The sequence below is a fragment of the Drosophila innubila genome, assembly GCF_004354385.1.
Source record: "Drosophila innubila isolate TH190305 chromosome 2R unlocalized genomic scaffold, UK_Dinn_1.0 1_C_2R, whole genome shotgun sequence".
NCBI classification, from domain to species: domain Eukaryota; kingdom Metazoa; phylum Arthropoda; class Insecta; order Diptera; family Drosophilidae; genus Drosophila; species Drosophila innubila.
In genome coordinates, this window is record NW_022995374.1 from 2,534,810 (window position 1) to 2,562,389 (window position 27,580).

Sequence of the window (27,580 nt, forward strand, 5' to 3'; positions counted from 1 at the left end):
TGACATTTTATCAAAAACTTTGATCTCTCATAACTTTGCCAAAACTCAACCGATTTTCAAGCGGAATGTCATTTTGATCATGATTTGGTCCCCAAATTAACTCTGCATTCAAAGTTTATACACTTAAAAAATTTCATATTTTTCGACTATATGCCAAATATCATCCAAATTTCCTTAAAATTTTTTGTATTTAGAAAGTTTATTATCATCCATTATTTTGACATTTTTTGACATTAATTTACATTTTTTTGGAACTAGGTAACTAATTTGCAGCAGTGTACTGCGTCCGATTGATTGCCTGATTGAGTGTCTAGTGCTTAGCTACTTGGTAGCTCTTTAATGCAAATGAAGCTACGAGTATTTTACGTGCGTGCGAATCTTCCCCATCATCACAACGCCAAGCGTAAAGCAACTGCAACAACAGCAACAACAACAACAACAACAATAGCAGCGTCAAGCTGTGCGGCTTTGCTCATTAACACGTATGTTAATTCATTCATATGTTGTTGTTATTTTTTTTAATTTATGTCATTTATTCATGTGTAGTTAGGAGTTTGTTTGCCTGTTGCAACTGCAACATTTGCGTTGCATTTTGTCGGGTACTTTTTGTAAAATTTGAAAACGTTTCACTGTTGTTCCGCCTGTTGTAGCCGAGCACAGTGGAGCACAGTGGAGTACAGTGGAGCACATCAACTGATGCCTATCGCATGAAAGGTCTTCACATGCGAAACCACAAACCTCGATTTTCCACCAAGTTTTCCACGCCAATTAACTCACATTCCCATCTGTTGTTTTATATAATGGCTAGAGAACTGGCGTTGACTTTCATGACCAGGCGAATTATTTTTTAAGTGCTTTGAGACAGATTTTATGCGGCTTTAAAGATATTTTTAAAGTTATAAATTAAATATAGTTCAGTTTTTAATAAGGAAGCGGAAATCGTTTAGTATTTAAAGCATTTTAAATCAACACATTAATTAGTCAGTGATCTATAGAAAAGTCCATAAAGAGATATTAATATAACTTGAAAAACTAAGTAAAAGGATTTATTCGAAATCGAGCTATATTTGGGGCAACCACTGTGCGAAGATTGCCTTGTTGGAGGTCTGTCTTCAGCAGTTGTTGTTTTTTTCAGGTTGGTAGCCCACAGGAAAAAAAGTGCTTGTTTTCTGTGCTTTGTTTGTTGTTTGTTTTTACCATTTTTTTTGTCGACTTTGCTAATTTGCCACACATTGACAGGCGGTGACAATAATAATGCCAACAAGGAAGTTGGAAGCGCATCTTCCACGCGCATCCAATTATGACAAACGACAACAGCACTCGCCCTCTGACGACTGTTCGTCATGTTGCATGTGGCATGTCACGAGTCACGAGCACGAGGAACTGAGCGCCACTCTATGAATTATGGCTTGCAACACCTGCAACTCTCTGTGGTTTCCCCGACATCGACAACGACTTCGACTTTGGCTTCGACATTGTCATTGTCGCATTGGCAAGAGAAGACGCAACAATGTAACTGGAACAACAAAAGACATGCGAAGGTGGCAACAATTGAAACAGGCGCTACAGTGAGTGCGAAATATGTTTATGGCGTTGTTTTTTTGGGCTTTTACGATGCCTTGCTGCAATTCTCAGTGTACTATTTTTCAATCAAGGTATCAAACCGAAACGAGCTTAGGTTATGTCTGTATTTCGGTGTTCAGTTATCGGTTACGGTATAATTTCAGCTCACAAAAATCAACAATTAATTGTAAAAATAAAAAAAAAAATAGGTCATTTATAAGCAAAAATAAAATGATTTCAAAAAAGTTCTATCGATATTGAAATTTAAAATCAAAGCTAGTTTAAAAAATGCTGATTTCAACTTAACTAGATAATTGAACTTAATGCCTGATTGAACCGAAACTAACCGTTATGCATGAATCGGTTACCAAGCGGTTATTTCGCTTATTTATTTGAATAATTTTGTATTTCCGGTTTCGACACAATAAAAATTGGGTTTCAATTACGCTTACCAATTGGTTAATACCGGTTAAAGTTTACGGTTTTAATTACGTTTGTAGTCCCTGACTATAAATCATAATTTAAAAATAAAAAAAAATAATAAAAAAATGCAAAAAATAATTATTTTTTTTATTTTAATTTTAATTTTAAGAATAATTTCCAGTTGACTTTATTCTGCTGTTCGTTGGCCCTGTGAACATTGCTCCTGCTGCTGCACTGAAGGTCAATCTTACCAAACTGCCAGTATTATAAACGGTTCAGTGACATAATATGGCCAATAATGAGCGTTATTTGGCAAAGGCCACCAATGCAGGGCATCGATTTAAGTACTTAACATTATTGGCAATTTGAGTAGTACGAGTTTTTGATGCGATTCGGATTCGATGCGATGTGTATACTTGGTTAAATGGCCCAACACAGCACGAGTCTCACGTTTACGTGATCTGCGTTATATTGACGATGGACACGCCCCCGCTTTACGCCTCTTGCCAATTCGCTTTTCGGTGTCGCAATGGACTCCTCGAAGACAGCAGCGTCATGGCTTAAATTGAATTACATTTGGGTCAACATCAATGAACAAATGAAATACCGCAAGCAATCTAATAAAATCATCTTGGAATTGTGAGGAATATACAATTTGCCGTTGCTTTATTTTGTGATAATTATGAAATAGGCGCTATTAAAGCCATCGACATCGACATCGACATCGCGACCTTTTAACTTTCAGTTGCTGGCGCTAAGCGGTTTTACCTTAAGCTTTAGCTCAGCTCGAAGGTGTCGATTAATTAGTGGATGCCGACGCTTTGATGCCCCCCTCCCCCTCAACGGCATTGAACTTCAAACGCATCACAAAACTCAAGACATTAGCCAGCTAATAGCTAAAAGATGACTTGAAATGGATTTGATGGTTATATGTTACTGTGATGATTGAACGTGTTGATCTGCCGATAATGCGGGAGTTTTGACAGGCCACCCGCTGGAGAAGCAAGGACTGCATAATGGAGACTGTACAGTGTACACTGAAAAAAAGAACAACTTCTAAAATCAACAACATTCATCTAAAATATTTTATTCTTAAAATAAAACCACTTTAAGACCGAATTACTCATAATAACAATATTTTTAATATGAGAATAAAAATCTTAAACTGTTAGATAAGTATAAGTAGGTCATATACTTAGTTGTCATATAATAGTTGATAATACGCGCGTTTTCGAGTCTCTTTCCAAAAAAAAAAAAAAAAACACAGTAAAGAAATTTATATTTTATTAAATTACCAAGTCAGAAAAGAATGTTTTTATTGTATATCAAATTAAAAACAAATGAGAAGAACTATAAAATTATAAAAAAAATCCCATTTTTTTGTTATTTGTTGACTTACATTTTAAGAAAATTTATTCTTATAATAAGAACTTGGTTTTATTTGAAACAAGATGTGTTTTCTTATTTTATGAATTTTATGCACCTGACGCATTTTTTAGACCAAATTCTTGATTTTAGATCGTTTTTTTACTATCAGTGTAGACTTTAGGCTACATCATTAAAAATGCTACACGCAGCATTTTTGATGGGGTCAAGATTTGTGCACGCTCATTGTTTATGATCATGGCGGTTACCAGTTACCAGTTACCTGTTACCAATTACCAGTTACCACCTGTGCGGGAATTGTTGCATCACAACGCCCGTAAAGCAAGAGTTCCAACTCCACCTCCAAGCAGCGGTCACTCTTAGACTCTTAACACGCAACACACACTTTACACTCTACACTCGACACTTTTCATTTTCTTTTTCTAATAATTTTAATTTATTTATGCGTGTGAACCAAAGCAACTACCGACACTCATAAATCATCAGGTCTCGTTTTCTTTTAACAAAAAGAAAAGTGAAATTGTCATAAATACTCAAAAAAAATGCAAATGTTGCTATGTATGCTTATTATTGTTATTGGATTGTAAATAATAAGTTGTTAGATAATTCAAATGGCAATTCAGCTGGCAGTAAATTATTTTGCACTGTAATTAAAATTTGACAACAATAAAGTTTTGAATTTATTTAAAAAAGCGCCAAAGTTAAAGAGCAATTTTACAACACTGGAGAAAACGTAATTAGCTGTTGTCTCGCTCACACGCGTTGAGTTTAAGTTGGTAAGCAACAGCGCTGCAAACTATGTGTTAGAGTGAGACAAACTCACTGTTGGCCTTACAGTTTGAGAAGCATTGAAAGCAGCCGATAGGCGGTTACTTTTTGAATTTCAGACGTTTGATTAAAAAAGAAAATAAGATAGATTTTGAATTAAAAGAATATTCAGAACAATTAATAGTCTCTTTTAGCCATTTTGTCATATTACGAAATATAGTAATTAATAAATTGTTTTGTTGAATTACATTAATGCTTTTATTGATTTATTTATATTTACACTCACACACATTTGAACTTAACAAATAGATAGACCGCTTAATACTAATGCTTGTTTTGTTTGACTTTTAATTGAATTTTAATTAGATCTAGAGGGAAAATAATTTAAATAATTATTATGATTAAAAGTAATGATTAGTGATCGTTTACATTGCATTAAACTATTCTCATACTCGGACTCGTATCTCTGTGATATTTATAAGCTTAGTCTTTAATTTGTGGGATGCACGAAAACGCGTCTCAGCTGCAGTCAAAAGTCCGAAATTCCGAAAGGGGAATCCCCCTAATGTCTTGAACAGAGACTGCAGTGGAAAAGTGTTTTAGGCGTCTACTTAACTAAACTACTCGTAGATTGCATATTTACAGGCTCTTTGAAGAACTAAGACGGGGACTGGAATAGAAGATCGGTGTGGAAGATCTCACTTCATGTAGTAACTGCTGGGCGCACGGCCCGAGGTGTAGGTGCTCATGGGTATACCCTGTGGACCGGGTATATGATTGTTGCCCGACGAGTGTGTCACCGACTGATTCTGCGATCCATAGAGATGATCGACACTGGTGTTGCCGATGCCATTGCCAGAGGGCTCGTAGTCCACGTCATAGTAGATGCCCGACTGATTCTAAAATGAGCAAAAAGAAAAGATGAAAAAAAAGAATGCCAGAAGAATCGACAACTTACCGCAATGCTGCCATTACTGCGACTCTTTGGGCGTGGCACTTGAAAGTTACGACCCAGCAGATCGGCGCGATCCTCCTCCTCACTGGAGCTGGAATTCTCCAGAGTGCGCATTCCATTTGCACGTGGACCCAGGCCAAGTCTTCTAAGTGCAGTTAAAAAGAGAGTCAACAATTTTGTGGGCAAATAATTAGCGAGTGGGAGTATCAGACCTGGGTAATGGCACTGGAGGCGCCAGACTGGCGCTCGGATGCATTTGCATGGTGCTCTGCAGCGACATGCCACCAATTGTGCCCATGCCAATGCCACCGAGATTCGGATAGGCAAACATGGCCGACGACGGCCGTGTGGGTCCAATAGGTTCCGCCTGGGAAATAAATAAATAATTAACAAGCGGGAAAGGATCATTTAAAAGTACTTTAAAGAAATCACTCTCTTATTAAAACTACTGCATACTTTTGGGTGATTGTATTGAAAAAATAAGTTTATTAATAACTTTGGTTAGCTATTACTCCCGTTCAACTTGTTCGATCTTGCTGCGGTTAAGTGAGAATATAGATAATATAAATAGATAACGTTTTTTACCATAAAAACTGTATAATCTTAAAAAGAGTGGTTGTGGTGGTTTTTCGCGATTTGTGTGGGCAGAAAGGGGCGTGGCTTAAATTTGAAATAAACTTGATCTGCGTGGGGTCTATAGAAATCTGTGTGCCAAATTTGGTTACTTTATCTTTTTTAGTCTGTGAGATCCTTTTGTTTATACAGATGAGCAGATGGTTTTTTCCGATTTTCGGGGGCGGAAGGGGGCGTGTTAAAAATTGAAAACAAACTTGAACTGCTCCAACGCATTTGGAGTCTGTTGGTGAAAGTTTGGTGTCTCTATCTCTTTTAGTCTCTGAAATCTAGGCGCTCACAGGGACAGACGGACGGACAGACGGATAGACACACATGGCTATATCGACTCGGCTGTTGATGCTGATCAAGTGTATACATATTTTATAGGGTCGGAGATGCTTTCTTCTCCCTGTTACATACATTCCAACGAATACAATATACCCTTCTACTTATTTTTAAAGTTACGGGTATATAAATCAACTGCAACTGATTAATCTTAAAACGAACTCACCCCGTAGTGATTTGTCTGGGCCATGACATCGGCTATCTGTGCCCAACGCATGCGATCCTCCAGGGTCACCTGGTAGCCCGCCTGTGGCAGACCCGCCGACTTCAGTGGTGCCGTGTTCATGTAACCAAACACCGGTGAGCCCATGGCATTCTTCTGCTCCCGTTGCCAGCGACGTGACCACATGATAAGGCACACCAGGGTCAGCACAATGATGATCACCGCTGCCACAGAGGCGCCAATAGCCACACCCAATACCTCACCGTCGATCTCGCACTGGGCGCCATAGTGACTGGAGTCGCAGGCACAGTTCTGAGTGCCTTCCTCGTTGTAGCTGCAGCTGCCACGATTGTTGCAATAGGCATCCGGACATGTCTGACACTCGCGTCCCGCACGCTGCGGCTGATCCGCCCAAGGATCGCGTAATCCCGCCTCACACACACACTGGAAGCTGCCCCAGCTGTTGCTGCACGTGGCACTCGCATGGCAATCGTTCAGTTCCGGCGACTGGCATTCATCCAGATCGTGCAACGCCGAGACGGCGCCTTCGGGAGAGCTCACATACAGCACGGAGTTGCCGATGTTGTTGTTGCGACGATGGAGCACGCCCAGCAGATGCTTCTGCACATCGCTGCGCAGATTGGGACGCAATGTTTCCACGCTCTCATCCAGCTGAAAGAAAGGCAAGGGTTTAATAAATCTCAGGAAATCAAACTAAAACAAAAAAACGAAACTAATACATCGCTAATAGCTTCTAATTCGGTTAATTCCTTTCGGTTCCGGTATAACAATTAAATAACCAAATAGAATATTAGAAAACAAAACAAAAATCTCCCAAAAATGTATGGAATTTTGGAAGATTTTCGGTTGGTTTCTATTTCTGTGGCATCCCTGATAAGAACAGATTTGTTTATAATTATGTACGTATTTTATCGAGATAAGCCTAACTTTAATTTTAAGTTATTTTGTAAAAGAAACCAAGAAAACATTTAAAAACGTTTCGGTTTTTCAAAAATTATTTATTTCAGTTATAGTTGCGGCTCCGTTACTCTAAATGAAACGGTTAAATTCGGTTAACGGTTCTGCTACCTGTACCGATATTATTTCCTGATAAATCTTATAAAATCGAGATCGTTGCAAACTCACCTTCAGTGTCAGATTGACATAGACGCCACTGCCGCCCAGATTGGGATCACCTCGATATATATTGTTCACCTTGGCCTCCATAAACTCATCCGAGTAAGGTGTCATCGACATGGCAGAGTCCAGCTGCATGTGCAGATAATGAATTATGCATCAGTTTAATGATCATTAAGTTGTTTCTGCAGCTGCTTACCGCTCGAACCGATTCATAGCTCAATTGTCCAAAGGGTTCGCTATTTCGATCCAATAGCTTGTTGTCCCAGACGATGCGATGCTCATAGATGCGATCCACTCGCATGCCCAGATGGAAGGAGATCACACGACGACAAGGCTCCCGATGCTTGCGACGTGAGTAACCTGAAAAATGGAAATATGGGTATTAATTTGAATTTAGTTAAGCTAAAAATTGTTTGGTTCCTAAATGAACAGAGGTTAATTGGTTTTCATTAAATTATTTGATTCATTCAGTTACATTTTATCATTATATCTATTACTTAATCCTGTTGAAAGTCTATGTTAACTAACTGCAAGATTATTTGACCAGAAATTCATTGATATTAAATCAAAATTAACTCTTTGATAATAATTAACTGAGCTTGGACAAATTTGGGTTTAATTTTACAAATAAATAGAAGTGGAAAACCTCAGCTTATTAAATGTAAACTAATGCCGATTAGAGGAGGCTAGGAGTTTGTAAAATGCTGATGTATTGAATACAACTCTTTGTTCTGACTCACTCACTGACTGATCACTGCACAGCCCAAACCCTAAGACCTAGGACTAAAAGTAAAGTTACGCCGATCAGAGGAGGCGAGGAGATTGTGAAATGAAATTGAATACAAATCTTTGTCCTGTCTCACTCACTGACTGATCACTGCACAGCCCAAGCCCTAAGACCTAAGACTAAAAGTAAAGTAATGCCGATCAGAGGAGGCTAGGAGTTTGTAAAATGCTGATGTATTGAATACAAATCTTCCTGACTCACTCACTGACTGATCACTGCACAGCCCAAACCATAAGACCTAGGACTAAAAGTAAAGTTATGCCGATCAGAGGAGGCGAGGAGATTGTGAAATGAAATTGCATATAACACTTTGTCCTGACTCACTCACTGACTGATCACTGCACAGGCCAAACCATAAGACCTAGGACTAAAAGTAAAGTTATGCCGATCAGAGGAGGCGAGGAGATTGTGAAATGAAATTGCATATAACACTTTGTCCTGACTCACTCACTGACTGATCACTGCACAGGCCAAACCATAAGACCTAGGACTAAAAGTAAAGTTATGCCGATCAGAGGAGGCGAGGAGATTGTGAAATGAAATTGCATATAACACTTTGTCCTGACTCACTCACTGACTGATCACTGCACAGGCCAAACCATAAGACCTAGGATTAAAAGTAAAATTATGCCGATTAGAGAAGGCTAGGAGATTGTGAAATGCTGATGTATTGAATACAAATCTTTGTCCTGACTCACTCACTGACTGACTCACCAAACCCTAAGACCTAGAAGGCTGAAATTTGCACACAACATAGCTGAGACAATGTGCTATAAATATATAGTCAGTTAGTTAGTAAGTTTTGCAATACCTCCTACAGCTTCCCACTCACCTGGTCGACAGTGACAGCTGGAGACGCCGTTGTCCGTCTTGCAGTGTTCGTGCTGGGCCTGATCACAGGTGGAGTCATCGCCCACGATGCAGGTGTCGATTCTGACGGGCGGTTGTGTGGGTCGTTGGCGATAATGTGGTCTAGTGGGTCCCGCATTGGTGGTGGAGGCTGTCGCTGGCTTACTCTGACCCTGTCCTGATCCGTGTGCCGTTCCGTGTCCCTGGCTTGTGCCTGGCTGTGGTTGCAGCTCGACAATCTCCGTTTCGGGCACCACATAACCACCGCTGCTCTGTGTGACTGCATGATTGGGTATAGCCGAACCACTAGCACCACCACCAACACCAGCAGCATCATTGCCTGTGGCCGCCTGTCCCGGCAGCTGTGGCAAGCGTGTGGCCGGCGTTGTGGAGCCCGCGGGCGGATCTGTGGGATCACCAAATAGATTGATGTAAGTGCGTTTGCCATCGATTGAGACGAAGCCTTCGTCACCTGATGCCGACACTATAATGTCCGCCTGTGGTCCAAGTCCCGCTCCAGCTGCTCCCGCTCCATACGCGCCATATGGCTTGATGTTGATCGTTTGCTGGGAGCCACTGCCCTTTGGTCCAGGTCCCTGGATCGCCGAGAGCGTCACATCAAAGATCTCACCATAGCCGGGTGGCAGATGCTGGCGTGTGGGTTGTATGGGCTGCTGTGGTGCTGCTGGACGGGGCGGCGGGGGGCGTGGCCTGCCGCCTGGCTTGAACTCGGGATCGTCCAGCACAATGCCGGGACGGGGATGATAGGAGGCGGGCGGAGCAGATGGATTGGGCGTCGGGACATTGACATTGGCAGTTGGCGCTTTTTCAGTGGTGGTAGTCGAGGTGGTAGTTGAGGTGGTTGAGGTGGAGGTGGAGGTGGTGGTGGTGGTTGAGGTGGTGCTAGTGGTGCTCATGGCTAGATTGGACGTGGGTGCAATGGCATCCACAGCTGGCAACTCGCTCAGCGGCAGCGTTTGAATGCTGCTCGATGTGGTCACAGTGCTTGTGGTGGTTGCATCCAGTCCGGGCGTGCGATTGGCCGTCATGAAGATGACCTCCTCGGTGGAGGGATCCAAATCGTGGCTGATGCTCTCTCCGCTGTCCATGGACATGGGCACATAGCTGGAGGGCATGCCCATGACCGTGTTAACCACCGAGCTGGTCTCAATGATGGTGGTGTAACCCTCATGTTCCGCCTGTGGCTTCTTCTTCTCGCCGTGGTTGGGCTTTGGCTTGTGCTTCTTCTTCGCTGCATGCTCCTTGGCCGGCGCAGTGGGCGTGGGTTCGGGTGGTGGCTGCAGCTCATCCTCCACCTCGCCACCGCCGTCGGTGTCCTGGTCGGAGACCTCAATGTACTGCGCATTGGCGTCCTCGTTGGAGAACTCCGAGTCGTAGGTGGTGTCCGTCGGCTGCACTGCATCCGGCACATCGGAAGCCAACTCCGGCTCCTGATCCGGCTGCTTGGCGTCCTCCGACTGCGCTCGCTCCGGCTCCGGCTCTGGTTCCGGCTCTGGCGGCGGGGAAGGCAGCAAGTGTGGTGCAGGCTGGGCAGGATGATACTGTGGCAGGGGACGTCGACTGCCGTTGACGCTCGTCGTGATCGGTGGGCGTGGCTTGTTGCGATACCAAGGCGGTCGATTGCTAACGAATCCCGGACGCACGGGCACAATCTGCTCCGGAATGGGCACGCCCGTAATGAAGGGTCGCTCGGGCCGGTCGAACGGATACGGCGGCGGTCGCATCGATGTGCCCGGCTTCTGGGCCTCGTAGTCAATGGGCATGGGTTGCACCTCCGAAATCCTGGGCGGTCCTCGATTGTTGATGCGACTCGCCGCTGGACGACGCACGCCTTGGGTGTTGGCATGGACATTCACATTGCCATTGAGCAGCTTCACAATGCCCGTGATGATGTCCTGGATGTCCGGATTGCCGTTCTGCCGGGCACTATGCGGCGCCTGCGTCGCACTGGCCACCGCCATCGAGGTGGCAGTACTGCTCGGACTCGGGCTGATAGGGGACCCCGACGTAGGCGGTCGCAGGTCCCCTCGCACTAAAAAAGGCTGCTCGGTGGAGCTGGAGCTGGAACTGGAGCCAACTGTACTGCTGCTACCATTCTCAGTCAAGGTTTTGCCCGCTCTCATGCGCTGTGTGCGCTCCGGCTGCTGTTGCTCCTCCTGGTTGTCATAGGTGCCCGTCGGCTTGATGTTGTAGTGGAAGTAACGTCCGGCCGAAACATCCTTATCGTTGTAGTTGACATCGTTGGGACCAGGATGATGCTGCTCGTGGAGAATGGGTGACGCGGAGCGTTCCACTCGTGCCCGCGTCTCGTTCTCCACCTGTGCCTGGGATTGCTCCCTCTCCGGCATGGTGTTCGCGTCCGTCATGGTGCTCTCAATGCTCCAACGCAGCGCCGAGTTATGGCTGCTGGATTTGGGCGAGATCTGTGAGATGTCATCGTGCTGGGCAACTGGAGGAGGGAAAAAGAAAAAGTTACAGTTAAAAATTCGCTGGTGAAATTCTTGAAACAAAAATGCTTCAATTTCGCTAATTATTATGAGGAAAGAATCGGATGCGTTGCCAAAACAAAAGCGAGGCGGTTTCACTTTTCAGTTGTGCCCCACCTGCCACATGCCACATGCCACATGTGGCACAGCCCTGTGCTTTGTCTTTGTCTTTGTCAGTGTCACACACACAGACACATGTCGCATTGTGGACTCGTAACCATATAATATGCACATTTGCATTTCTTAGAAATCCAAAACCAGAGAGCGATCTCTGTCTCAATCTTCAGTCTTCAGTCTTCAGTCTTAGTCTTCAGTCTCAGTCTTCAGTCTCAGTCTCAGTCTTCAGCTGGCAGGCATCATTTATTTTCGATGTCAAGTTTGTGTCTTAAGTCTTTTGTATTCTTTTCACTCTCGCGCATTGCACAGACTCGTATTTGTTTTTGGCTCTGCATACATATCTATAGTATCTCTAACCACATGCCTGGCGACATCTGAAATTACGGGTTGGCTTTTGAAGCCAAGGCTGAAAAACTCTGCGTATCTGTTACAATTGTAAAGCCTTATTACTTATTACATTTCCCCAGGCATTTGCCTTTGCCAACCCCTTTGTGTTTCATCTGCTCGCACAATTGCACAGCTAACTCCCACTTTGACGACCGTTGGAGCCGAAAGACGAGAATTTCACAAATTGCTACGTGAAGCGTTGAAAAGATGCCAACTTATTCGCATTGCTGCAAAATAAAACACATCGCCTGCATGCAAGAGCTGAGCTACTTAAAAGATACACACACACACACACACACACACACACTTTGAGATACAATGAAGAAATATTCTTCAAACTCCAAGTGAAAATTAGATAATAATCTAAATACCACAGCAGAACGATAAAAAAGATTAGAGATATGTGACGCATTGAAAAATTAAGATATAATTCTAAAAACTTGCTAAGAACTTGATTACAATCTGATTTGTTATAGTTATAAGACAGATATACCTTTAATGAAAGTCAAAAAATCTAAAAGCAACATCAAAACTATAAAATATATAAATAAATATAATAAAAATTAATAAATAATGAAATGATTGAAAATTTTATCATATTCTTATTTATGATGGAAAAAAGAGATTTGTATGAAAATTGAAGAAATATATACTATAGAAATTATACTTCTATAGTTGTGGTGAAAATTGAGAAAATATTCAGAATAGTGCAACTGAATAAAAAAATATAAACAAAAATTATTAAACAATGAAATGATTGAAAATTTGATCATATTCTTGTTTATTATAGAGAAAAGAGATATGCATGAAAATTGAAGAATTTTCTAAATACAAAGGAAATATATACTATAGAAATTATACTTCTATAGTTGTGGTAAAAATGAGAAAATATTCAGAATAGTGCAACAGAATAAATAAATATAATCAAAAATTATTAAATAATGAAATGATTGAATATTTGATCATATTCTTTTTTATAATGGAGAAAAGTAATATGTATAAAATTTAATACATTTTTGAAATACAAAGGAAATGTAAAGTATAGAAATTATACTTCTATAATTGTTATGAAAAATGAGAAAATATTCAGAATAATGCAATAAAATAACATTACTAGTATGAGGATAGCAAAATATCTTTCCAAAATATAGTTAAAAAGTTTAAAAACTGGCAAAATACAAGATGCGATGACTTAAAAACTAAAATGCTTTCTGAAATACTCTTCGAAAGCAAAAAAAAAACATTAAACAATTATAATTTAATGATTACAATTAATACTTTCAGTTTAAACAAACATCAAATGGCAGGTTTGAAGCTTAGGAATTTCAATTTAAATTTAGAGAAAATATTAATGCTTATAAGATAGTTTTAGACAAGTGCATTTGCTTTCTACGCATTCAAGTCTCTCACTTATTTCCAGTTATTTAAAGTGCTTTCTTTTCAAAAACCTAGACAGTCTACTTAGCTAGAGAATGCTACATGAAATTGACACCTGCTGATCTTCTTCAACTTTGACCCACTCCATCTAAGCTTCGTCTTGCTTTTGAGTGGGTGAGTGTGAAACTAACTCCCCCCCCAGTGTGTTCAATATAATATCTTACCAATTTTCTAACCACACACACTCTGCAGAGTTTGAGTCTCTTGGCTCTTTGCTTTCTTTCTGCTTCTTTTGCTCTGCGGCTCTCGTGATTTATGGCTACGATCGTTGACTTGCCCCCGGCAACATAGACTGGGACTACAGCTTCCACTGGGACTCTCTTGGAGTCGATGTCAAGTTTGTGTCTTAAGTCTTTTGTATTCTTTTCACTCTCGCGCATTGCACAGACTCGTATTTGTTTTTGGAGCCGCACAGGTGTCAAGAGCTTGTGTCAGGCAGGCTGGCAGACAATGCAAATGTTTAGCTGACATATTAGCGGGATGCTTGTGGTATTTTGAGGGCTTGAAGTCTAGAAGACTAGAAGACTGGCTGACAACCAGTTTTATATGATTTTAGGTTTATGATGCCACTCATAATTCACACGACACGACACGACACGTACAAACACGTTTAGTTATTGAGCTTAACCCAATTACGCTGTGGTTTGGTTTTTGTTAAGGTATTTCTGATTAAAATTTGGCACACATTTTACTTTCACCTTCATGCGTTAAATACAAAAGTAGATCAAAGCAAACTGATTGATTACTCAAATATTATTTGTTATTCATTTCACTTTCTATATAAACAACATTGTCTGATATAATTAGCGCTTCCTTTAAAGCGAGAAGAAATGATCAAAAACAAACATTGCCCATAAATACTGTATATGATTGAGCAACGCATTTTCACTTTCCTTGCAATTTCCACTTGTTTTTCAACATATTTTTTTCGCTATTATTGATACAAAATTGAATTTGTTGCAAGGTAAAAGTCGAAAACATTGCTGCCGGCTCTAACAACAACAACAACAGCTTGAGCAACTACAATGGCAACATGGAGTGGTAAGTGTAACACAATTTCAAAATTGAATCTGTGGCATGCAACACTTTCACGGACAACGAAAGTAAAACTTTAATTTGCTGTCTACTTTTTTTCTTCTTTTTTTTTGTTTTTTGAGAAGCTGGCAACTCCCAAAGGTTTGACCAGATAACTATAGAGTTCAATGCACCAGATCAAAGGCATGACTTCAACTCTTGACAACAACAACAACAACAACGATGACAACTTCGACGACAAGAGAGTCATTAGTTCCAGCGCTTGCCTACACTAATTTAAACGCTACTTGAGCCCACGTCGAGGACAGGACAGAAGGCGCACGAATCTCCGTCTCAGTTGGAGTCTCGATACACAGATTGGGACTCGAGCCTCCACTCAGACTGCAGGCAACCACTCGTAACCCACACGCGGCACCAAATTGCCATTTTCAGCGCCTCCAAATTGCCGGCAGTCGCCCGACAAGCAATCACTTTCTATTTCTAAGCCGTTGCACTGCTCAGCTCTATCAAATTATACTATAAAATACAAGAGCTATTTCACAATCACAGAAACATACTTATAGTACACAGTGTTAACCAAAATAAAAAGAGCTAGCGACAATAATTACATTTTCCACGCTTATGAAATGCAACAAATATTTGATTTCGATATTTAAGACACGTACGCAAGCATTACGCATACGCAGCGTATGTCTTCAGTCTGCTCGAGCTGTCAACTCACTTAATTTGGCAGCCAGTAAGTGCTCCGTAATGTCTGCCTAATGTCTTTGATTACGCAACACTCAAGTGAGGTGCGAGGAGAGTGTTAATACGACACAATTGCACTCGAATTTCACTAGCTATTATTTAATAAATAAAATAAAATGTAATATAAAATTGGTGTTTAAATAAAAAAAAAAAGAAAAAGAAAATTAGGTATTATTTAATAAATAATATAAAATTTAATACAAAATTGGTGTTTTTCATATTTCGTAAACATCAAAAAAGAAGAAGTGACATATTTAGAAAAGTTTTTTGTGTTCAAATCAAGGCTGGAAAGCGATTTTAAGCCGAACTTTGCAAAACCGGTTCGGTTCCTGAACCGAATCATAAGCCAAACTCTGCAAATTATTTACCCAGCAAATCTAAACCTAAACTGAACCACTTTCTTAAATAAAAGACTATGTTCGATCACAAAAAATAATATTAATATTACGCAGGAATTTAAGACTTTGGATAAAAATAAATCATATTCAAATCTTCAAAAATAATAATAAAAAATTTAAGTGATACAAAAAGTTTTTAATATTACTCAAGCATTTAAGACTTCGGATAAAAATAAATAATATTCAAATCTTCAAAAATAATAATAAGAATTTTAAGTGGTTTAAAAAGTTATTAATGTTACGCAAGCATTTAAGACTTCGGATAAAAATAAATCATATTGAAATCTTCAAATAATAATAAAAAATTTAAGTCACGAAAAATTATAGCAATGGAAATATTTTTTTTTTTTTAATTTAACTAAGATTGCAACTTTAGGGTATTTAAAACAGTTCGCGAACCGAATCTAAGTCTTTCTCAAAATCTTTAACAACATTTTTTTGGTTACCAGCCTTTGTTCAAATATGAGCCACAATTTATTTGTAATTTTTGCCAAATCAGAGATAGGTAAAATATCATAAATTTGTTGAATTTATTTAAGCTTACTAATCAAAGAAACTTCAGATCGCAGGCTTAGATCGGAATCAATTTTAAATGTAACTCTGTCATAATCGACAAGCAATTTCAAACTGCCAACATTTGATTATATTTTTTTTATCTGCGGCAAATAAAAAGTATCTTAGCTTGAGCAAATCAATTCTATTTTATGCGGCTTAAAAGAGCTCTCTGTCAGATTTCTATTTATTCATAAGATTGTTGTACATTGGCCCTAAGGCGCAACGTGGGCTCACGTTCAGCTTAAGATGTGATACAGACACACACACACACACACATGTATAGATACAGATACAGATGCCCATCTCAAAGTCAAAGAACTGAAGTCAACGCCTCACTTAGAAAACAGATACGAGTATTACAAGTTGTCTTAGCACGTCTTTCTTTTCAAATATCGCCAGCGTCGCTATAGTCTTTATAGACCGAGAGAGGCGTGGCTGGCAGCTGCCTTAAAACTGTGGCATTAAAATTTTGATTTAATGCTAATTGATGCTGGCAACGCTTGGTTAACTTTGGTGGGCGTTAGGCAAATGCTGTTTTATGGTCAGTCAAAGAAAGTTTGTGTAATAAATATTTGTTGGGTTTTTCATTGTTGTGTGTTGTTTTGTTGTTGTTTGTTTGGCGCAAAGTCATGCCGAGGCCGAACCCACAGATATTCATTAACAAGGCAAACAAATTCACTTTGACTGCACTTGAGCAATCAAAGCGTCTTTTTTCTCGCTTCTTTCTTATTATTTGTGGTCTGCTGAAAGAACCCAAAGTGACGTCTGTTGTCGCCTTGTCAGTTGTACGTTGGTCTAGGAAAAACTCAAGCCCAAAGTGTTTGCAATTAACAAAGTGACGACGATGACGAGGAGTACAGAGATCACTGTTGTTTATGTTGTTGTTGTTGTTGTTGTTGTGCTCAAGTGAAATTGAAGAATTTCGCTTAAAGAGATTGGATGCTGTATAGTAGATTTGATGACCATGAACATGTGCTGTGTCATATAAAATGGTTTTAAGCATTTGCCACGCGTGTCATGCAATTAGATATGTTAATTTTCCAAGCAATGAATGCAATCCACAGAGCCAACAGCAAAAGCAACTGCAAATTCAGCTGCAACTTCAGCTGCAACTGCAGCCATTGTGTCAGCAGAAGCGAATGACCTTAATCAAGGTCTCAGTCTCTGGCTGCAACTTGTAGACTCTGCAACTGCCAGATGCCGACGATCTTTTTATTTTATTTTGTTGCTCCTATACGTGTCTAAGCCGAAATATTTATTAGCCGCCGTCTTGGCCAGGCTTGGCTTGGCACGAATCGTTAAAAGTTACGGACATCCACATCCGCGAATAAGCGCCTGCAAAACAGTCTAAATAATAGACACACTTAACAGCCTAATTGTCTGATATTTATAATTAAAGCCCAGCAACTGGCAACTTGCAACTATAACAGATTCCAGTGGAAAACAAAGCAGCCACTAATAGGCAGCAAATGCCAGGCAGATACGAGTACACTCAGAAAAAACAAGTCAATATTTCCATACTCAAAGAGGGGATATTCGATATTAAAAGCTGTCTAAGTTTGATACTTCTAAAACTGAAAAGAAACATCTTACATCAAGTTCGGTTTTTGTCAGTTGGGAAATCTCAAAATTCGATTTTTCTGGAATACTTTATGTTAAATTTGGGTTTAATTTAAGTCTGTAAATATTGAAAGCACACAACAGTTGAAAGACACAAACATCTTAAACTAGTTACAAAATAAACATTTTTATTTTTAAGTTCATTTTAATCTTGAAAAATATTTGTTTAAAGACCTTACTCCAGCAGGCCAGGAAATAAGAATTCCTGTCAAACTTTATTTACAAAAGAACAAAAAAAAATTCTTGACAAATTTGTACAGAAAAAATTCCTGTCAAAGTTTTTTTATATGAAGTTTGACAGAAATTTTTATTTCCGGGCCTGCTGGATTTAGGACTTAAGTACAAAATTATCTTATACTAGTTTTAGTTTAAAGAACTTTTTTGTTTTTTTTGGAGGTATTTTAAAGAGATTGAGTCTCTAGATTTTATTTTTTTCCTTGCTTTTATATTTTCTGACTAAGTTTGGTTAAAGTCGAACTATTATTTCAGATAGCTGCCATAGGAATGGATAGTCAAAATTCTAAATTAAAGATCGATTCATACTTAATTTAAGATTTTTAATAAGCAGCAATCTTAAAATTATAAAAGTTAATTTACCTTATTTTAAGATGGCATATTTTTCGGAGTGTACAACCAAATGCCTGTAAGTGGAAGGCCAAGAACACACAACAACAACAACAGAAACAACAACAAGAACAAGAAGAAGTAGAAGAAGAAGAAGCGCAACAATCGTGTCTTGTAAATTGAACTAGCTGCAATTTAGTGTAGATCGCTTATCTTCTTAGCTAGACAGCAAGAGTCGAAGGTAGAATGAAAAAGGAAGGCAGACAACAGGGAATAGTTGAAATATTTGCTTTTCATATAAACACGCAAAGCGAATATTTGTGTAGTGCCAAAGGGTTGAAAGGTCAATAGCCTCAAATTGCAGTTTATCGAACCATTAAAGCACTGCAACAACAATACATACTGTACGAGTAAGTAAGTATCTATCAGGAGACTGCGCTCCATATACTGACCACTAATTGAACAATTAAAGCTGATTAAATGCTAGCAAAATGGAGCAAATACACTGCACAGAATGAGCACAACAAGCGACTTTATAAACGCCCCCCTTTGACGCCAAGCAAATCCGCAACTGGCCGCAAATTGTTGTCGTTGTTGCTGTTCTTCTTGATGTTGTTGGTGTGACCAACATACAACTTAAGTCGAGTCTCTGGCCAAGTTCAATGCTAAAAGAACGCAAAATTTATTGATTGAAAAGCGTATTTCTTGTATCTCAGTCTCTGGCTCTGTTCCTGTCTCTCTCTGTGTCTCCATCTCGCTCTAGCTCAGAGCGAAACTGTGTCAACGTGCCCCTCAAGAAAACGGAACAAGTTGCGACCAATATGGACAAACGGGTGACTCTCCATGGCGAGTGACAAGTTCAAAAGCAATAGCAATCAAGCCAAACTTATAAGATGAACAAAAAATAAGAAAAAAAAATACGTTTACGTTTTACAAATGGCCCAGAGAACCGGCTTATATATATTAGCCAGAGACGCAGTCAGTCACTCAGTCAAACAGCTTTTTATTAGGCTAACTCTTTGTGTGTGTATGTGTGCATGTGTGTGTGTGTGTGTGTGACTGTCTGTAGATAACTGCACGTATTTAACGGCATTCTATTTCAAGTTTTACACATTTTATGTGTCGAAGCTGAAGTTGAACTTCTTGCCACTTCGCAGTCAGCCAATTGTGCTGCATGCCACACGAATTTCATGCCTTGGGCCAGCAGGTGTCGCACCTACACAAACATGAAAGCAATGTTGTTGTTTTTGTCATTGTTGTGGCAGCAGTAGAAATTTTGATTTTTATCAGAATGTGTCAAAAAGCCAAGTTCGTTGCCTAAGTCTTTTGTTTTTTTTTTGCGCAGCGTCTTTGCAACTTTGTCGAGGCGAAAGAAAGCCAATATGGACATACCATACAGCCATATATGTAAATGTCGACCAAATTAAATTGGCATATTCAAAAAATATAAAAAAAAAGTAATAATCAAAAAGAGAAGAATTCCAATTCAAGCAGTTTCTCAGTTGAAAAATATCGATATGTTTTCATTGATTACCATTCAATTGTATCTCTCACACACACACACTCACATACACACACACATACAGACATTCTGTCTGCCTGAGAGTTGCAGCTTCATCAGCAGAAAGCTGAACTTTAATTCCGTCCCAGCTGTCTGTCTGTCTTTCCTTTAGTCTGTTGCGGTTTTTCGCTGCCTTTGTGCAATTTGCGAGTCCTCAGCTTAAACGTGTTGAGGCCAGGGCCAAGAACGAACTTGACCAACCGAAATCAAGATAAATTGTGGGTTCGAGCTGCTGTTATGGGTGTGTGTATATGTTATGGTTATGTGGCTGGCAACTTTCGTTGTGCTGAATTTCATTGTACAATTTTCGGCTTTGACTCTGATTGTGTATGTCTCTGTGTCTGTCTCTGTGTCTGTGTCTGTCTCTGTGTCTGTGGCTTGGGAAAGGGAAAGTACGAGTACGAGTATGCGCATGCAGTTATTGATACGACTTCGGCAACAGCTACAGCTTCAGATCTAATTGAATGAAAAGGGTGGAGAAACGTTTAACTTAATTGGACAAGAGAGTAACGCATGCATACATATATACAAGTTCCTTTACTTGTGACTGATTTGATCTTTGTCATGAAATTGTAATTTCACATTAAAATTTATTATGATTGGAATGATGTGCAAACAGTTAGCAGTACTATAGATAAACTTAATAAAAATATATAATCTACATATACATATAAAACACTTACTGACTGATCTAATGGTCCAAACCATAAGAGCTAGAAGGCTGAAATTTAAACACAACATAGCTGACACAATAAAATATATAAATTAATACGAATTTTACTATGAAAATAATAATACTAATTTATCTTAATTTAATTTAATTAGATTTAAATTAATTGATAAATTTTTTGTTGAAGCAGCTGTCATTAATCTCTGAAATAGCTGCCAACTGTGATAACGCACCTGTTCTTGGGTATACGTAAAAATTTTATAATTAATTGCATCAGCATGCCAAACATCTTGTGGCCCACCAGGAATGCAACAACAACAACAACAAGAGCAACAGCAACAAATAAAACCTGCCGCTTGACCCAATAAAAAGCAACGCGATAAATTTTTGAAACGTTGCGGCTTCTTCAGTTCCTGGCCAAGTAACAAACTTTTTTTTTTATTTTTTTTCTGCCCCCCCTCTAGCTCTTTCCGGCTTCTCTTTGGTTGTCATCTTTCACTTGGCACTGCAAGTGGGCCATGTAACCGAAATGTGCCAAAAAGCAGCGTGGAAACAACAAAATAAATGTGTGGAATAAGCACAGCTAATCTGAAAAATTTAAGCAGCTTTAGCAGCAGCAGAGATTCCAAAAAGAAGACAAGGCAAAAGGAAAAATGAAAAATGAAAATACCTGAGAAAAAAAATGTGTAAATGCAACAGGTTATTGTTGTCAATGGGACTCGTGACTTTAAGCCGACCCATCGATCGTATCAAATCGCAGCCAATGATGAATTGCACTCAGTTCGCTGCTTAACTGTTTGCTTGGGCTGTCTTTATAGATTTTTGGTACAAACACACACACACACAGGCATATACAAACTCATCACGCTTTCTAATGGCGTTACCTTGATGATGTTACTGTTGTTGTTATTGTTGTTATTGTTGCTGCTGTCGATGCTTCGCTTCGTCGAGCGACACTTTTCCAATGCACACCAAACGAATTTCAATTCTTTGGCATTTAAAATTCGAAAGCCCAAGCAGAGCCCCGTTAGTACCGTTGTTACCTGTTAGCTGCTTAAGAATTCTCAATTGGCCGACGCTGCCGTTTGAATTTTTTTTTTAATTAAGCTGCTGTAAAAATAATTTTCACTTCACCTAATTTTTGCGATCCATGAAGAATGCAGCTACGTTTTAAATATGCTTGTGTGTGCTTTTTTATGTAAAATTTCTAGATTCGACTCTGCTATGTTAATAAGGCTTATTAACTGCATGAAAGGTTTGCTTTGAAAATACCAACACATTTGCTTTAAATGGCCCAGTAAACAGTAAAGCAGTTGGATTTAATTGATTCAGCGGTATCTGTTGAGAACCACTGCAGTGGTTGCTCATGTGGTGCAGTTTAACGGCTCCCGCCAGCGGTTGAGTGTTGATTTATAATTAAAATGCATACACTAATGCGCCTAACAATGCATTATGCTTTGTTGGAAGTCAGCATAAAAGCCTGAGAGAACTCAGCTAGAACTATAAGTTCTGACACAGAAGAAAGCATTCTCTGTTTGTACAATTATTCAAATTAATACACACATTTTGTAAGACTCTCTTTGATTTTCAATCATTGCACAACAATCTGATAAAGCTTATTATCCAACTAAAAGGCAAATGAGTATATTAATGTCTTTAATTAAATTCAATTCACGCATTTCACGCACTTTGCATTGACACACAATCAACTGCATATTAATAAAACTAAATAAGCGCCTTTATTTAAACGCACTCGACAGTAGGATACCCTGTGTTTAGGCAAGTAGATGCCGCAGATATTCCTTCTAAAAATTCATTTTCGACCGATAATTCGTGAACTTCAAAGCATTCTTATTCCAAACTAAATTTTTGTAAAGTGTGGAACTTTCTTAGATTAGTTCGCATGGGTTTAATTGGTCTTGAAAGCTAAAAAACAAGACAAATTAAACCTATTCGCAGCAGCCAAAGAGGACTTAAATATGATCATCGCTGAGAATATTTATTTTATAATACAATAATAAACGAGATAAACTTTTAAGTCAAAAACTTTTTAGACAGCACGTCTTGACAAATTTTAATTAGGCTTAAAATAAACAAATGAACTGATTATCATGAACTCCAGCCAATCAATTGGTTTGTTAGCTTAAATTAAATTTTCTTTAATTAATTTTTTAGGGTAGTTCATACAGAGACTTAGACTATATATTAAATGTGCAGTGTGGCTAAAAAGGATGTAATAAGGACTATTCTGTTAGATTCGCTAAAATATATCAAAAGACACAATAGTTTTTCTTACTAAATATTGATCTTGGATCGATCGTTATATTGCAGTTATATTTTATATCCAGAACTCTACATACCAATTGCTAGTCTCTAGCTCATTTAGTCTCTGAGAAACCAATATACACTGCTTTGCACATTTGTAATGGTCACAGGGTACAAAAAGGTAAAGCCCAGGCCAATGAATCCGGTATGAATAATAACACATTACACAATTATGCAACATGAACAAGCGAATAAAACGAATGCGAAAGACAAATACAAGAATGTGCAGAGCTGACGTCGAAGCAATGACGCACCTCACCAAGAGTTGAGACATAGTATAATATGCCCCAAATGACACAGAGATGGGAGTATTTCTTCACTAGCTTATGACTTAGATGGTAAAGTGAAGAGAAAGATGGCAAAAATGGGAGTAACTCATACAAAAATAATTCATTATGATATAGACATGAGTTATAATTAAAATAGCCCTACTAAACCCTTATAAGACACATAGATGAGCCATAAAAAAGTGTAACTTATGTATGTCACGCACAAACACCTGTCAAATAAGGTCTAAGAATGTCAGATCGTAGTTTTTTTGGGTCAAACCTGTATATTTTTGAAAAATGTGGAGGCAATACAAAATTAGCATAACTTTAAAATGCCAAAAGAAACAAAGATTGTGCTGACTGGGAAGACAAGTGTATGAGTTTGTACGGGTGTTTGGGTGTCAGTCAGGCTATCAGTCAGACAGACAGACAGTCAGACTACCTGCGTGCTGACGGCGTTGTTGGCATACTTTGAGCCAAACAAACAAACTTGGCAAGTACGAGTACTCGTGAGTGTGAGCATGAATATGAGCATCCAGCTATCTACTTTATGTATCTATTCATTCTGAGTAACGCCCAATAAATTATGTACCAAAAGTTAGCTTTCTAAAGAGAAAAAAAGAAAGACAACACAGCACGAGATATTTTCGTGCTCAGCTTCAGAATGCATTTTTTTTTATATTGTAATGACAGCAGAAAAAAAATTATAATTTTTAATTGCAATTTATTTATTGAAAGTTAGACATTGAAATACTTTTCACTGAAAGGTGTAGAATAAAATATAGCATGTTTTTTCACTTTTTTTGCAGAGTATTCCAAAAACTACTTAGTAGCCAAAATTCTTTTCTTTTTTTTTGTGTTTACTTGTAGGTTTGTTGACTGTGAAAGCTGCTGTTGTGCAAATGTCAACAATTAAAATTCGCATTATGTGTCTATGTGAAATTCTTTAGAGGTCTCTCTTTACTTCTTAGCTTTACTTACCCGCTGTGTGAACATGGAGCAGCAGCAGCAATGAAATTGACAGCAACAAGTGCCAAATGTTCCGCTGGTAGCTTGGCATTTTGGTGTTAGAGTTGTTGTAGCTGCTGTTAGAATTTTCAGAGTTGCCACCTCTACTTAATGGTTTAGTTTGTGTTAATTTTTGTGGCTTTCGTCGCATTTTCGCATAAATTTCTTTAGTCTTTAGGCAGCTAACAATGCCTCACTGTATTTTATGCTTCAGTTATGTATTGTTGATTTGGTATTTTCAATATGTGTTGAATTGAATAGAATATTGATGTTCAATGTCTTGCGGCTGCACTGAACTTTGGTGTGGCATTTTAGCCTTTTAATTAGCAGAACGATATTTTAAGATTTACATATTTTCAAAAGCTGCAAAGAAATTGAGATAGAGAAAGAGCTGGTTAGCTTTGGGCAATAAAAAAAAAAAAATAAGAAAAATATATTCAATGCCCGAGTTCGTCGCTTAAGTCTTTTGTTTGACACTCTGCCAAATTCGCCTGAGAACGAAAAAATGTCGCTGCTTTAATGCTGAGCGGTGTTAAGTTAAGCTGCAAACGCCTCAAAAGAGAAAAAAGTAGCATTACGTCAGCTAAAAAAGGTCAAACAAAAGGCAAAGGGCAAACAAATACAAATACGTATATAAGTCAGAAGACTGTGCTCCACAATTGACGACAAAAAAATACTTGTCGAGTGGCTTTCTAAGCCAGCTTTATGTAAGTCATGTCATAGATAAGATATGACAACTGCCTTTAGAGTTGAACGGTTGAACAGTTGAACCCAAACCGAAAAGTGATTGAAATGCTAATTTTGATTGATGTAAAAAAATTCAAATAGTTTTTGGCCCGGCTGCTTGGCTGCTGTAGCGAAAGTTTAAGCACAATTTGAGAGAGGTGTCAAAAGGAAAAGTGAAACTCACAAAAAAGACACAGCCGATAAATCAACTCTTGGTATATTAGCAAACTTGGCAAACTGTTTACTGATATTTGATCAGAATGGTAACAGTCACATTGGATTACCCAATAGCTGTAACAGCTACAGCAACAACAACAACAACAGCAACAACAACAATCACTAAAAAAGGCGCCCTGGCTTAGTCGATTAGCGGCTAATCAGAAGCCAAGTAACGATCGTTAAAACGACCAAAACAATTGCAAGTTCAGCCTTAGCTGAAAGTGAAAGCACTCAGAAAGTACGAAAGAGAGAAAGACAGGGAGAGAGGGAGAGAGAGAAATGTAGAGGGAAAGATGTGGAGTAAAGGTTGCTACGTGAGTCGAAACGAAGACTCGAAACTTGAAACTCGATTACGATACACAATAAAAAGCGAAAGATACAAAGATACAAACTCCAACTTCGACTTCGACTTCGACTTTGACTCAAACCCAAACCCAAAACTGAGACTTGGACATGTGTAGACCCAAGTTGAGTCATAGAAAAACATTTTGGCAGTGCAGCTGTTATTGTTTTTGTTGCTTTTATTGTTGTTGCTGTTGTTATTGTTTACACTGTTGAGTGCAGGAAGTTTTTCCATATGCCGAACCTTGAAAATTTGACTGCTCCAAGTGAAATAGAAAGTTTTTTTAATAACACAACAAGAGCAACCACAACAAACACTTTTCATCGTGGGCGTTTGTTGTTATTGTTGTTGTTGTTGTTGTTGTTGTCATTAAACGACTCCATTTTGTTTCCAATGACTGATTGCTGCCCACGCACCGACAAAAGCCGCCTGTCAACATGGCCAATGAGTTGAGCCGGGTTTTGGAGCTGCGCTTGTTTACATTCTGAAGACACGACTTCGACTGCCTTTTTGAACGGGAGGAAGTGTTGCATTGGTTCATAATTAGTTGAGCTGTCTTCCAAGTTAAATGACTCATATGATTTTTCGACTGCCTGCGGGTTTCGTTGCATTGCGTAAGCGAAACGAAACGAAACCGAAATGTTGCATGTGCGGCTTAAAATACAGACAACGGTTAAGGGATTTTTGTTGGTGATATATTGGCCAAAAAGAAAGACGAAGACTCGAATTGCATAAGCCTGAAACTCACTGCTTTATGGTTCCTTTATGTGGCAATCATTTCCCATACAATTCACAATTCAAAACTTGCAGCAAAACAAAAGACTTAGGCAACAAACTTGTTATATTTTTACTAGAGACATTTATTATTAGTAATCATTTGCCACACAATTCACAATTCTAAACTGGCAGCAAAACAAAAGACTTAGGCAACAAACTTGTTATTGTTTTATTATTAGTAATCATTTCCCATACAATTTACTATTCTAAACTTTCATCAAAACAAAAGACTTAGGCAACAAACTTGTTATTTTTGTACAAGAGACTTTTATTATTAGTAATGATTGTTAGTGCTCACCTCAAATACAATCAATATCAATCATTAATCCAAACGTTTTACAAGTTTCTATATTGATTTTATGATGGATTTGCTTTTTGTAATTTCTTCTGTCTATCACACGTTATTTTCAATTACATTTTGCACAGATTTCACCAAAAAAAATAAGCCAAACTGCAAAAAAGAGGCGAATTGAAATTTCTATAAGCATAATGGTCGGACCCCAACTCTAACTCCAACTCCAACTCGGACTTGGACAGTGTGACGCGAACTGAAGCCGTTTGACAGCCAACGGCAGACGAAGACGAAGACGATGAAGTTGAATGCAAAAAAAAAATGCGGTTTTGTGGCTTCAAGGAATGTAAGTAAACTTTAAATTATCGAAAACCAAAATCTACAGATAGCGCTAGCCAAGACAAGTCCCAGATGAAAGAGGGTAACCAGTGTTGTACAACTTTGTAGAGGCCAAGCATAAAAAATTGGCACAAATGCGCAACGTCGCCAAAATGGAACAACTAACAGTACATTGTAAAGCTGGAACTGCAGCTGGAGCTGGAGCTGAAGCGGAGTTGGAGTTGGAGGCAATTTAGAGCCCGAGCCCGATCCCGATCCCATTGCAATGGCAAACATGTGTAGGCTGTATGACCGGCATTAACTGGTCAACAGACTGTCGGATTGGGTTGGACAGGTTGCTGTTGTTGTTGTTGTTGTTGTTGTGGACAGCAAGAAATTTGGTTAGTGAATGAATCTGTTAATGTTTGCCTGCTGGCAGATTAATGGCCATTGGCCAAGTTCATTACAGCAACTTGGCTTGCATCCGGCACGGATACAAAGTTGCAACTGTCTCGAGCTGTGTTTGTTGTTGTTGTTGGAGTCGAAGTCGGAGTCGGTTGGACCGCATTGCTTGGCCAATTAGTGGAGTCTGCCCTTGTGCAGTTATGTTATTAAATTTAATCAACGTTTTGTTTTGTTTTGCCATTTATTTTAATTAACAGTGAAAATACATGTGCACGAAACAAATTAAAAATGCTTGCAACAAATTTC

The 27,580-nt window shown here is 39.0% G+C and overlaps 1 protein-coding gene across 3 annotated transcripts; it reads right to left on the minus strand.

Moving 5' to 3' along the window:
* Positions 1-4,391: 4,391 nt before the first annotated feature.
* On the minus strand, positions 4,392-26,631 carry LOC117784033 (protein piccolo). 3 transcript variants are annotated; one of them, XR_004617397.1, is made up of 10 exons: positions 26,558-26,631; positions 24,168-24,557; positions 8,978-11,464; positions 7,555-7,718; positions 7,365-7,487; positions 6,222-6,890; positions 5,308-5,462; positions 5,099-5,237; positions 4,784-5,039; positions 4,392-4,721 (listed from the first exon to the last, which is right to left on the minus strand). XR_004617397.1 is itself a non-coding variant. In XM_034621631.1 (10 exons), the coding sequence occupies exons 2-10, from the start codon at positions 24,343-24,345 to the stop codon at positions 4,839-4,841; spliced, it is 4,053 nt and encodes a 1,350-aa protein (XP_034477522.1). In that variant the 5' UTR covers positions 24,346-24,557; positions 26,558-26,631; the 3' UTR covers positions 4,392-4,838. The 3 variants fall into 3 exon arrangements, 2 of the variants coding, with proteins under 2 accessions (XP_034477522.1, XP_034477521.1); XM_034621631.1 differs by having other exon boundaries at positions 4,392-5,039; positions 5,099-5,240; positions 8,978-9,400; positions 9,467-11,464; XM_034621630.1 differs by having other exon boundaries at positions 4,392-5,039.
* Between the last annotated feature and the right edge of the window lie 949 nt (positions 26,632-27,580).